Source organism: Neodiprion fabricii, chromosome 1 (genome assembly GCF_021155785.1).
Source record: "Neodiprion fabricii isolate iyNeoFabr1 chromosome 1, iyNeoFabr1.1, whole genome shotgun sequence".
Lineage (NCBI taxonomy): Eukaryota > Metazoa > Arthropoda > Insecta > Hymenoptera > Diprionidae > Neodiprion > Neodiprion fabricii.
The window spans coordinates 25,092,848-25,106,519 of NC_060239.1; the positions used below are offsets into that span (position 1 = coordinate 25,092,848).

General features: G+C 42.2%; 1 protein-coding gene across 1 annotated transcript in view; it reads right to left on the minus strand.

The window, feature by feature from the left end:
* Positions 1 to 5,556: 5,556 nt before the first annotated feature.
* Positions 5,557 to 13,672, minus strand: part of LOC124182070 — a 38,426-nt gene continuing 30,310 nt past the window's right edge. The window contains exon 2 of the mRNA XM_046568868.1: positions 5,557 to 7,183. Coding sequence (XP_046424824.1) covers positions 6,816 to 7,183 — 368 coding nt within the window. The 3' untranslated portion in view covers positions 5,557 to 6,815. The remainder of the gene's footprint in view (positions 7,184 to 13,672) is intronic.

Below are 13,672 nucleotides of genomic sequence, written 5' to 3' on the forward strand. Positions count from 1 at the left end.
GAGGGAAATAATTAGGATGAGTATGGAGTAACGAGTATGTACCTACTTGTTGAGAAAGATCCAACGGTTGGTGGAAAGGCGTTATAGCGAAATCTACTAATGAACGTTGAGACCCCGATCTCGGCGTGTGTAATTACATCGTGCGTGTATGTATACGTATAGCCGCGTCTACTTATTGCGCGTTATACGCATAAATTGAATCGTGAAGCGAACGAGGAGGGAAGGGAACGGGATCGGCCGAACGAATTAGGTCGACGTGTAGTTACCGACTTGCAGCTAGTGATCCGAACGACTACTTAGCCCTGAAGCACCACCGGGTCTTGTCATGTGCCCGAAGAACGACGAACTACCAGGTATACAATCGAGAGAGGCTAAAGCAACGGGTCATCGGCCATATGGTGTTAATCGAAACGTTGATGCCGTTTGCCGGTCTTAAACTGGTACGAACAACGTCAAATGTCTGTGTCGCCTGGAGGTACGAATTCAAAATTGAACGAACAATTTTAGCAATACAATTTACACTCGATGGATATCTCGGGCTTGTCTGTAATTTGCGGTTCCGATAGATCAGTCCGTTGTTATTTTGATTCGAATATCGTCAAACATTGCACGGAGAGACTTTGGGAACGAATGTTTGCTTTACTGCTTATCCGTAATTACTGTAAAATGTACGAATTTACAGGGATAATCGAGGTAGAGTTAGAATAAGTACCAAAAGTCAAACTCTTGGAACAAGATCATCAAAAATTCGGTACGTGTGGACTTCGAAGCATATTCAAATCGTTAATTGGCGGCTTAAACTCAGGGATTGAGTCTATTGCACCAACGCACAAGTCGGTGAGACGGTGCCGGACCACACCTGTTCGAAAATTAGCCACCCAGAATGTCCGACATTAACCTAATTCGACACCTATACTAATTTGACCGCCTGCCCGCGTGTCGGTGCCGTGAAGGATGGAGCTTTCGGCGCGTTTGTGTTCCGTGTGTAAGAGGCGCCGGTGCAGGGTGTTTGACTCTGATCTATACGCATTTCCGTTCGCGACCCTACACCACGAACCGCAGCGGTGGGTGGGTGAAATTGTGTTTTGTGGTGACACCCCAAATCCGGCCCAGCCAACTGTGAAACGATTTTATAACTCCCCCAAAAGCTGGCTTTCCAATAGCAAAATAGCGGAGGGTTGCGGTACTTCGCCTTAACACTCTTCGCGTGTTCCTCACTTCTTTTACACATCTATCGTTTTCATCCTCCGTGCAGTTATACGGTTCCGCAGCCTGCCTTCCGATTGAATTCTAATCTCTATTGGAAATTTAGAAGGACCTACTTATTTTGTTCTTGAAAAAATTTGTCTGTCATTTGCTCGTCGTATACTTGCATTGAATTAAATCCGATCCATCCATCTGTATAATAATTTTCCAATTGCACCGAACTCGAGTTGAATCTACCTATAACCACGGTGGAAAAAGTAAACAGAACACATACTGCTACAAAAGTAAAGCTGAATTCACTAGCGAGTCTTCAATCGCAAAAGTCAGTGAACTTATTTCCCCATGCGCAATTTTTCGCTAACCATGTACTGACAAAAACAATTAAAACTGGACAAATTACCCGCGTGTGTATTACAACCGCAATAATAAACTTTGGCCCATTAAGTGTAAGAGATGCACCAGCTACCTGTCAAAGATGAATAAAATTATATACGTATCTTTTTCTCCCGACGATTCGATCGCGTTTTTACCGATTGGCGATTCGGCGGCAGGAAGAAAGAAAGAGAGAGAAAGAGAGAGAGAGAGAGAGAGACGTAAAAGTAGCCACCGCGTGTATCGGCGATCCCGCAGGAGACACGGGACCGGTTGAGCTATTGGCGTATCGAAGAATACGACGAGGGAATTGGGCCCGATCATCATCACCATTATATGGTTTCTTTATTTGGATGCAGCGGCCCTCGAATTACAGGGCGGCATGGGCTACCTTGCTTACTGTTTCATAATACCCGTTCTGCCCCTCGGGATTAATCGGTCGCAACTCCACTTTCGGCCGACCGACGTCGGGGGTTTCGCTTTGACGGAGGCACGACTGAGAGAGAAGCCGACGAAGGAGACGAAGGAGAGAGAGAGCGAGGGGGGGGGGGGGGGGAGGGAGAGAGAGAAGATGTTAAACCCTTGAATGCGAACGCCGCGAGGTGCTCCGCACCTTTATCGACCACTGACAACTGACAATCACAGAGTTTAATCCAAATCCTATCCAAGAAATGGATCAGGTTCATGATCTGCGTATAATTTCATCTATTGGACGTTGGTTCGAATCGCGCTGGATAGAATCAAATTGTAAAATCAGATTTACTTAGGCAAGACATTCCGTACTTTGTGCTATTAAAAAAATATATATCAGCCTAACTAAGAGAAGGTAACGAAAATTGCGTACCATTGACTTTTGTTTGACGCAAAATAAATGGTGAAAACTGTACCTCGATAGGATAAAATTAACGAGCTTAGGATGAAATTTAATCAGGTTTCTAAAGTTGGCAAAAGTTTGCACGAATGACAATCGGAAATGTCCAAGTTAGATAATCATGACGTTGGACATAAATTTACCTATCAGAATTTAAATATACACACACGCATACACACATGTGAGTTTCGTGACAGTCCGCAAGGTGTTATTAATCACCCCGTGAGACCTCCTCGTATTAATTATAACGTTAACCGTTACTCGCAATCGTAAACCATGTAAACACAGCCGTCATTCGATAAAAGTGTAACAACGCAAATGTAAGCGTGCAACGGCAGAACGATGAAAATTGAACTCACCTTTGCGATAAACCGTTCTCGTAGTTATTTTTCAGGTGGACATCCGTCGGTTTCTTCGCTGTGTCAACTCCTGTATCACTTTATAAATTGTTAAGTCCGACCACATGCTAGGTCGCGGAAACGACTGTAATTACACGTTGTAATTATCGCGTCTAAAGACTGTTCCGTGTCGCGGATAAGTGACACATGACTCATAAGTTTGACGACGGTAATAACAAGTCCGATCGTTAATGTTATGCAAGCAACGATACACAACCTAGTACCCGGACCTATGTCAGTGCGAATTCATTCAATATGTATCAACTAGATCGTGCGACCATTAATGTTACGTACACACCTAACACCAACAAATGTCACTCATGGCTCATCGCCTCACCGGTTTCCGGCATCGTTACGCGTGAAGCTAAGATCAACACGATGTATCCAATAGTAAACATACTTCGACAGAACGTAGAAAGGTCGTTTCCGGATTAGACAACTCACAATCGGAATCTTAGCTGGTAGAAGCACCGCACAGCCGCACTGCGATTTAGATTGGAAAGCATCGAACATACGTCGGACACTTTTCTCACGACCGTTTGTACACTCGCTGTATTTTTCTCCCACACACGCCGGCACTTACGCGTTCCGAAGAATGAACAATATGTTTCGGCTGTGTAAAATTGTTCGGTATCAAAGCCCGGACGCGTCTATAATCCCGACGGGCAAAAAGAGGGTGTAAAACTGAGCTTGCACGTTGTTATGTTTCGGTATGACGATACCCAGGCTTCACGCGAATGGACTCTGTACGGAAAGGAGTTCATCTTTAGTTAATAAATTATGTCGTTGAGTAAGCATCCCGGTGCAGGGTACGACTTCAAAAAGATCTTTCCACGAATCGGTAACCCGTTATAGGTTCTATTACGTTATATTACACATACGTGCAGCCTCGTGTAACTGAACACACCGTGAAAATTGTCCATCGTAATCTAACGCGCAATACCCGAATTCTTAGCGTTAGCACATCACGTGAGAAACGTTCGCGTTGTACTGACGAATTCGCGTCAAGTTTCGACTAGCTTGTTAAAGATGGCGACACTTTTCCAGGTGTTACGCTCGTCGGATTTTAATTGAGGAAGAATTCGACATTTTCCCTACAACGCTTCTCCCTCAACTTACATCGGATAAAATTCATATTCGGAAACGTTAAACCAGTTTTACGGTGCGACTAAATTCTTTTTTGCGTAATTTTCGGTAACAAACTCTCTAAGTATTGCAACTTGTAATACTTCTTGATGTGTGCCCAACGATTGTTTGATAATTTTCTTGCAAAGTACCGTGGTTTATTTATACGAGTTTCAGGATCCCTTGTCGGGCAAATAAACGAGCCGGAAAATCGATGAAAATACACTTTTTGTCACGAAAATTATGGCGGACTGGTCACTCTTACGATTAGAATCGGCTAATTTTCACATCAAACCACTTACGACTCGCCCCAAAACCGGAATTTAAGGTTTAATATCAGGATTCTATAGGTTTCGAAAAGTACTTTGGTTGTCGAACGTTTTAACGAAATATTTAACGATGGAATAACGAAAAAATTCGAAAATCGCATTTTCTCGTACGACGCGCGAAATTTGACGGATTCACAACTACGCCATTAGTTGATATCAGTTTTAAAGAAGGCTACATAATACTTTGTTTTGCTATTGTCGAACAAATTATTCAATTTGATTTTACTAACCGTTATATTTCATGCTCACGTAATATTGAGAGCACGTCAAACGAATACTCTGTGTTTATTTGCGAAAGTGAAAAACTAATTTCTTTTACCTCGGTGACTTTGGTTGAACCTGTAAGTATTTTGTCTTGCTTTTCTTTCGCTTTTTCTTTCGCAAACTTTCCTTTCGTCTTTCCACGACAATTTCGCCCATTGTGGCTTATCATATTGAATATTTTCTCCGTAAATCCACTAAATTCACTTGACTAAAATTTCCGCGATGTAAACAACACAAGATGGCAGCGATTTTACAGTTCTCACTTCGCAGTAACGTGACAACTCCTAAAATATAAATCATTTTAACATAATTTTCAGACTTCGTTTAATCGAGGCTTTTTGTGGCAATATTATTCGTATCAATCCTATGATTTCATGCGCATTTAATTTCTGGAGGAATCGGTCGGTTATTCGAAATTTACGTAGAACCGTAGCTTGGCACCCATCCTATACGATACTTAGTTGGAGAACCACCTTTAACACCTTTCTTACCGGTCTGTCAAACGATTGTATATTTTTCCGCATGGCTTGTTCGGGCACAACATATTTCTGGAAAATTATATCGCCTGCACACGCATGACTAACGTGAAAGATCCAGCGTCCATTCGCGTAATATAATTAGCTCTGTTTTACAGAGTGGTCTGCGGCTTAACTCGAGCATGTTAGGCGCGATCAATCAACGCATGCTTGACACGGCCTAAACGATTGCGCCGGTAATTAACGACGGCAACTAGATCAGGGTTTAACGAATGATTATCAAGATAGACTTGTCTGGTTCACGTAACGTTATCACATCCTTAACAACCCGAGTTTAATTAGGTAAGATTGAAAGATGTGCGTACGCGCGTGTGTAATTATTGATTAAACATACGAAGGTGCGTTATAAAAAGACGAATCATTGCGCAGAAAAAAAATTATACTTGAACGACGAATTTATCATTAAAATTTTAAGCATATATTTTATTCATTCTATTATATGTATATATATATGCCATATGCTAAATTTATTTACATATCTCGTTCGTGTATAGATAAATACAGACAGACGCGTCGATTCGATCATAGATTTCATTATTGATTTGTTCTCCAGTTATTGTAAGTCGGCATGCACGATAAAGAAGGAGGAAAAATGTAGCGAAAAAACAAATTGAAAAACAAAGCAAATAATAATAATAACAACACGTGAAAAAGAAAAGTAACGTTTCTACTTGTAAAATATCAACGTATATTGCAAAGTCCCATCTTTTCACATTATAGGTCTAGGTATACACATTATTAATAACTGTATCGATCGAATGATAATTTAATAGGTATGTATATAATATAATATATAGATACGGCAATAAAAATTATTACATTTATCTAACGGCAATTTTCATCTAACAAAAAAAAAAATATATATATATATATCTATATATAATATTTACAAATTATTTACAAATAAGAGCATTCCGCTAGCTCATAAGTTAAGATATTACATATATTTACGCATCGTTAATGATAATAATTTAATCTTCCAAACGAGGACCTTTTCCTCATTCTTATATTCTCCCTCGTCTTAATCATACTTCTTCTGTTGTCGCTTTGTTCATTTTTTTTTTTTTTTTTTTTTTTGTTTTCTTTTTTTTATTACAACTTATTTTCTTTTAATAAATTATACATTATGATACAATTTCCTGCTCTTCAACATCCTGCACGTATGCTTCACGCGAAATTGCATGCTGTCTGCGTCACTTTCGACGGGCAGCTATGCTGATTCCAGCGTGTACCCATTATACAGGGGATCGCGCAAGCTCTATCATATTTTATATTACCAATACCACAGTTCCTGTTTCCGCAATGCAATTGCGTCTTCAGTTATTATTTATCGCTCTGCATGCCGCGTGTTGCGCAATATTTACACACACTATCAGCTATCGTCCGCACTCGCGGTACGTTACTACTGTACGGATTACACGCATATAATCGTATGTATTACGAGTCGCGACACGGTCATCGGATACCTACGCGATAAAATGCTGTTTGGTAATAGATTTTACAATGGTCTGACCAAAAATTAAAACCAAAATGAGAACTGCGCTCGAGGCAAAATTCAGCCATCTCGCGATGTAAGGCCGCCCTTCCCGTCGATCGGAGTTCACCCTTTTCCCCTACAGCCCCGCGATCGGCCTTGTAACGCGAGTCGGGCGTGGAGCCGTTAAATATGTGTTGAAAATACCATCGCGACATTACGCGTGAAATTTACAACCCTCTAAGACTTGTCGTCCATCGAGTTTGGCAGCGGCCTCTTCTTCAGGATACCCAAGTCCTGGACATTTTCTAAAAATGTCTTGTGATGCTGAGCGACCAGGAGCGGGTTCACCGTTTGCACGTCCTTCTTCAGTTCCTCCATGTCGCGTTTGAGCTTCGCCCTTCTGTTCTGGAACCAGGTAATAACCTGAGCGTTGCTGAGCCCGAGCTGAGCCGCGATCTCGTCCCTGTCGGCCGGGCTCAAATACTTCTGGTACAAAAATCTCTTCTCCAATTCGAATATCTGCTGATTCGTGAACGCGGTGCGAGACTTCCGTTTCTTTTTAGGCTGCTGACGGTTGTTGAACAGGTTCAAATGATTCGCTTGCTCTGCAACGTGAAAGAAACATACGCAAAAATTACTGACAATACAATTACTTCTTTTCTTTATTCTACCATTTTCTTCAAACAACTCCGGGTACTCTCAACAAAATCACTGAAAAAAGTCTTTTAAATTAAGGAACCAAAAATCGATTCAGCCGAGGTCACACTCGCCGAAATTACACCCGACGGACGTATCGCGGCTTTTGATTTAAGGCTCTGTTACGCACAAAGTCGCAGATGCATTTCCGTAAATTTGTCTGCACGACTGGTTCGCTACTCGGCATCAGCTCCGTTGCGAAATATTACAGCCGAGGCGGCGGTAAATCCGCGAGCATCAAACGAATTAAGAGTCTCTCGCTGGAGACTCCGGAGAGTCGACCGCAGAAACTAATATCTCCTCGCCTCTGACCGGCCGTAGGAATCGTCCGACAGTTTGTCCGTTCATTCCTACTTTAGTTTCTCAGTTCGCGTTTCTCCTTTATATACGAGTATAAATACAAATATATATATTATTATGTATATATATATATATGTATTTATACACACACTTCTTTCGTATGCATCTTGTAACAGATGCGGTGAAACGGCAACCGTGTTCTAGCAACGCGGACTTTCGGCTAAAATGTTATTCTCTTTGTGAATATATAGCCTGTAAGGTATATGGATATTGTATAATTCGTATAGTTATGCCGGAAATTGGCAAATTCCAGTTTAAATCGACATTTCTCTGGTATATTCCTCTCACTTTTCGTTTTTTGACTAACGACGATAAATATTGCTGTAGTAAAAATTGAACGAAAACACTGATAATACATTTCCGTGAATAGAATTTGCAGTAAATCTGATTTTTAACATATATTCATACAAGAATTTTCTTTCAAATGTTCGATATTCTATTTTGAAAATTTTTTTTAACCTGTCAATTTGCTTTCATTGTAGGAAATAGTTGGCAAATAAACATATTTCACTAATTTTTACTAACTTTATAAGTTAAAATACGTACGGAGAAGAAAAATTTTCTTCACGTGACGATTTCAAACTCTACACAATTGAAAATTTCCATTTCGATCTCGTGTATAAATGTCACGATAAATCTGATTCCATATTGTACAAATTGTACTCAACTCGCAAATTTCGGACGAATTTCACTCCAATAAAAAAAACATATCGAGTTTTTCACCGAAACTTTTCAAATTTAGCGTAAAAATTACTCTGAATTTTGAAAAAATCTAATCACGGTATATTTTTTACACGGGCTTCTTACACGTCAAAGTGCAGATAAAAAAGAAACGATAGCTGATACACATACGCGGCTCTCGACAAGGCCGAACCGATCGAAATTGTTTTTTATAATCAGCCGGGATCAATCGACGGGAGGATGGTAATTGGATTTTGAAGCGGAAGATCGAAGCTGCTTCGTGAGACGTCGTTCTCGTTTTTTCCCTCAATTCGGCAAACGATTGCCTCGATAACGTCGAGGTTAAAAAATAAGAGGGCGACTGTACCGCAGCGATCACGACGCATTCGGTATTCCATCGTACGAGAGCCTAGCTGACCGAGTCGATGCAACTTTTAAATCGGAATGTACTGCGGCTGCGCAGGTGTGACCGATGCGGTGCCCTTTGATGTACGTGATGTCGGCACTACTTTGTCCGCGGCGTTTACGAGAATCGAACCGCGTTGTTAGCGCTCCGGCGTTTATCTCGGAAAGCGTCAAACGGTCGCGAAAACACGTCCGAACCTTTTAGCGAGATTAAAATTCGCCCCTTAATCTCCCACCAACCGGATAAAAATCGGTCAACCCGTTACGGAGATACGCGGGATCCAAGACGCTCGGATTGACTCTCTTAGCTCTCTCGGATCTCGAGATCAGAGGTCTGGAACGAATTTGTAATACGACTTTTATGGAGAAATTCTTTCGGCGTTGGCCGAGATGTGTGCGCATCTGATTTGTGGCTTGCGGCTGTCTCGAACTCGGAGATTCGTTTTTTTTCCCCTCCTCCTCTTCCTCCCCCTTTTTTCACGGATTTTGCGATCCCGTGCAGTTTTTTTTTTTCTGCTTTACATTTACTTTTCATGAAATTGTTTTTCCCTCTCCTTCTTCAATTTCTTCCCTCGTGCAAAATCATCCCGATCAGCGATACTTCGCTTACCGGTATCGCGAAAGCTAACTCGAACCTAGGTGAGCAGAGCTTTTTAAGATTTGAAAAAATATGACACCCGTCTGAATTTTCGCATCCTTATCCGGTATTGCAATTCAGAATATTCGACCGATCCGTGAAGACGGATTCGCATTCAACCTGCAGATGTCTGAAAAGTGAAAACCGGAAAAAGGAGGGAGAAAAAAAAAGAAAAAAAGAACGTCACCTGCCATCTTTCCCAGGTAATTTTCAAGTTACGAGTGCAACTCCAAGGCAGTTAACCTCTTTCCGTCGTGCGGTGAGAATCAATGCGCTACGCAACGAGACCGCGGTCCTGTACGTTTATATATCTATATCTACACACACATGTATACATGTACTATATATAACTGTGTAGCGTGCACCGCATATAGGGTGGGGTATACGGTTTGCACAGAGGATGGAAGAGGAGAGGGTGAAGAGGAAAAGCTGGAACGCGGGGTAATAAGGTGACGGTGTCAGCCATCTTGGTTCCGCTCGGACAATGCCCGCTCGAGGAGAACGGAAACGGGCAAAGCGCGGGTAAAAGGCGCGACGATCTTGAAACGATCTTTAAAACGTTAATAGATTATTTGGTAACAGTTTCTTGTTAACCGAATTTTACGGTCAAACAGTAAATACCTGTGTATACATGTAATACGTATAACTATATATTTATATGGATGTATAATCTCGCACACACGTAACACGGCTCTAAGCGAGGATATGGACACGTCTGTCACGCCGCGGTTACACGCAATTGGAAACGCTCCCCGCAAAAAACTAAAAAACAAAAAAATACTCCGCAATCCAATTGACGATCCCGGACGATTAACTGGCTACAGCCTTATGGGCTTTCCTTATATTCGTATAATACGAGTATATGTATATTAGTAAGAACCGTGAAATGAAATTTGAACTTAATTTCTATTTTTTGAATAAAATTTCTGCCCACAGATTGAATTCGGACACACTGTACAGGAGATACAGCAATGTAATAACCGATATTGACTTTTGCACGTACATTTGACAGATTTCTTGCAATTTCGTCAATATATTTCCGTGAGTCTTGAAACCGCACCATCTGCAGGAGGACCGAAACGAATTTTTTAACGAGTCATTTAGCCCCAGAGAGAAGCCACAGGGATGGACCACCGCGTATATTAAACAAGGGAAAGGAATTTTTCAAATTTTGTAAAATCAGCGGGTGGAAGAAGGAGGGAGGGGAGGGGGTGAAAAAAAAAAAAAAAAGTTTCAAGGCAGAGCGAAGACCCGGCAATTTTGAACGCGCTCAACCGTAGAGAGAGACTCGACAGTCATTTGTCTTCCCTCGACCCAGCGGCAAAGCTCGGGCCCAAGTCTGGCCCTCGGGTCTTTGGCCACATGTCAACGATATATTTTCTGCCAGCCTACAAATCGTTTAGTGGGTAATTTTGAAATTGGAACACTTATTTAGACGTTTAGACGCGAGGGGATATATCCGAGAGCGAACCGAGGTTCAAAAAGATTTACGGCATCTCGAATACCGCTTTATATAGCTATATACTCAGCTGCAACCGCTTTATACGTATATAATACGCCACCAAACGTGACTCGCTCATTCAAGCAATTATGCACGTTCCGGTAATTTCGATCATCTCGGACCACGGTTGATGTTATAATTCGCAAAAAACCAATTAGAAGAGATGTTGAGTGCAAAAAAAAAAAAAAAGAAAAAAAAGAAACAATTCACGACAAATTAGTGCGCTCATTTTTTTTTCTTCTTATTCCGTCCGTGATTAGCCTGGTTAATCGTGGGTCAATTCTTTGATCGTCAATGCGGATTTCGGAGCGAGAATTTCGTAGAATAGAATATCCTGCGGCAAAACGACCAGAGAAAAAGACAGAAAATAAGAAGAAACATCCGACTAGTCAACGCCGTAATTGTACAAGCGATTAGCGAAAGGCGTTGAGTCGACAGATTGACGGACGACCGGATAATTGTTCACGTCTCTACTGCAGGGGATACAGGCAATTGTTTTCCTCCCACTAAAGTCCTTGTGATGTTGCCGTGATTTTTACTTCGTTCGAAAATTATACATAACAGTTGTCCACTTACGTAGGAAGAAAAAACGCAGAAAAAATCGTACGGAACAACACACGCTACAGGGACAACATTTTTGAACATTCGTCGTTATCTCACGATCAATGTAAGAAAATTTTATCGCGAGTTATTCACAGATCCATCGATACGGTAGAATGAGAAAAAGTTTGAATAATTGGAATTTCAGATGAATTGTAAATGCAATCAAGATTGTAAATTGAATTATTCATACGTTTGCATTGTAATGACTAGAAGACATTGCCATTGGCCGAGTGTGTCTATATTTTTGTTTTCCAGTGTTTCGTTCTCTCCTCGATCAAAGTTCGTGACCAGAATACCAGAAGTATGCACGCGTAACAGAATCGAAAAAACGTACAGCGAAGTGAAGAACGGAGATCGAAGAGAGTCGTAAGCCGCGTTTTATGCATTTTGGAGATGGGTTCGAACAAAGGCGGAGGAAAAGTCTTGGGAAGATTGAAAGCACAAAAAGTGGAAAAGAAAATAGACGAAACGACTAAACAAGAGCGACGTAAAACGGTGCGACGCTCGTTTGTTTCTCGTTCAAAAAGCCTATAGGCGACTTTTTCTTCGTCTTGTCGTATGGTTTTTTTTACACCCGCGTTACTGCGCCTCGGGTTATTTATTCGTTTCTGTCACTGGTCTGTCAGAATTATCAATTAAGCAAGCCTGCGGCCGTTGCCGGGTTTATTAACATAATAGGTCAAAACAGTGCGATATTATTCCAGCGGCGTATTACGTGTTTTTGTACGAGTGAAATTTCTCCTTCCCCGATCTTATCGAGGATCGACAGAGACAAAAAACGGCTGTCAAATTAATTCGGCAGTACCTACGGACAGGAAATAGATTCGGCCGCCATTTTCTGTGAGATTTGTCTTCATTAGGGTTTCCTGCGGCGCCTCTAATGTGCCACCTGGCGCTCGTGCCAACTAACCGGGGAAAGGTGTTAACCGGCTGCAACCAAGATTCGGGCAACGTGGGACCTTCTTACGATTCTTCCCTCTTTCGAGACTCCGCTATTTTCATCGTCACATGCCCGGGTCACATGGGTGGTCCGACACCTTCGATCAAGACGTCCGCGTGATGCGAGGAACTCGGTCGAAAATCGCTGCCTATCCATCCGCTTCGCGTCGAGGGAAAGCTCAGTTCGTCCATTTTCGCATGTCAGTGTTGACGATTGCGTGAATACCAACACGGCTCGTGAATGGATTAATCGATACGCGTGCTCCGCACTCGACGTCGTTTTTTAGTTCGAAACACCACCGAGAATTCTTCGAATCGTCGAGTGCGAATGGATTCGCGCTTCGTTGACTATTGGACGACTTAATCGCGACGCGACTCGATCAATTAACATACGCTATCAAGATGTAGAAAGAAAAAACTAAAACCTGTCACTTGTAAGATGGCGAATTGGGCAGATTGAGTCTGCAGCAAGTCTTTACGAATAACGCTTTTTGGTATGCCTACGAATTCCGACCGACGATTAAAATTAACTATATACGTACATACGTTTGTTTTCGAGAAACTACCGGTTTCAATGAATAAATTCAAGCAGCTTGCGAGGAATTAATTTCAAGTAAGGATGCAATATCCGAAATACACCGTAGGACTGAATTCTTCTCTTCGGGGTCGGTTGACCTTTGGAATCTTCCCAGCAGATTTTCGTAACAAAGCTGAACGAACCTTGGCTCGAGGTAAATAGACCGATTAAATCCAGAGCCGGGGGTCCCGAAACCCGGTTGGAACTCGCAGCTCGAGTAAAACTCGGGAATCGAAGCACGTACGTTCCGAGTTGATCCGACGGTCCGCGTGAATAATCGGAACGTCCAACAACGAGAGTCGTTATCGGATCCACGGGAGAGGGACAATAGCTTTTTACCCGAAGACGCCTGCGATACAGTGTGTGAGACACGTCGGGTCGTTGGAAATAACGTTCCGATTTCTACGCACCTATAAGCGGCGTAAGTATCTATTTTTAGCATCAATTTTTGCCGCAGCGGCTAAACTAATTTACGATCCTAAAATTTGTCTGCGGTCTGGTGAACCGTGGTCCCCGTCGAGAAGCCGAAAGGACGAATACGGGGTCCTGGTCCAGGACAGCTGAGTATCGGGTGCCCAGCCACGTGCGGAACCGCGATGAATAAACGTCCGCACAGGGATCAGTCGCGGAAGGGCGAACGATGCTATTGGCAAAAAATTGACTGCAGCCAGAGAATTCCCAGAGTGAAAGAAATC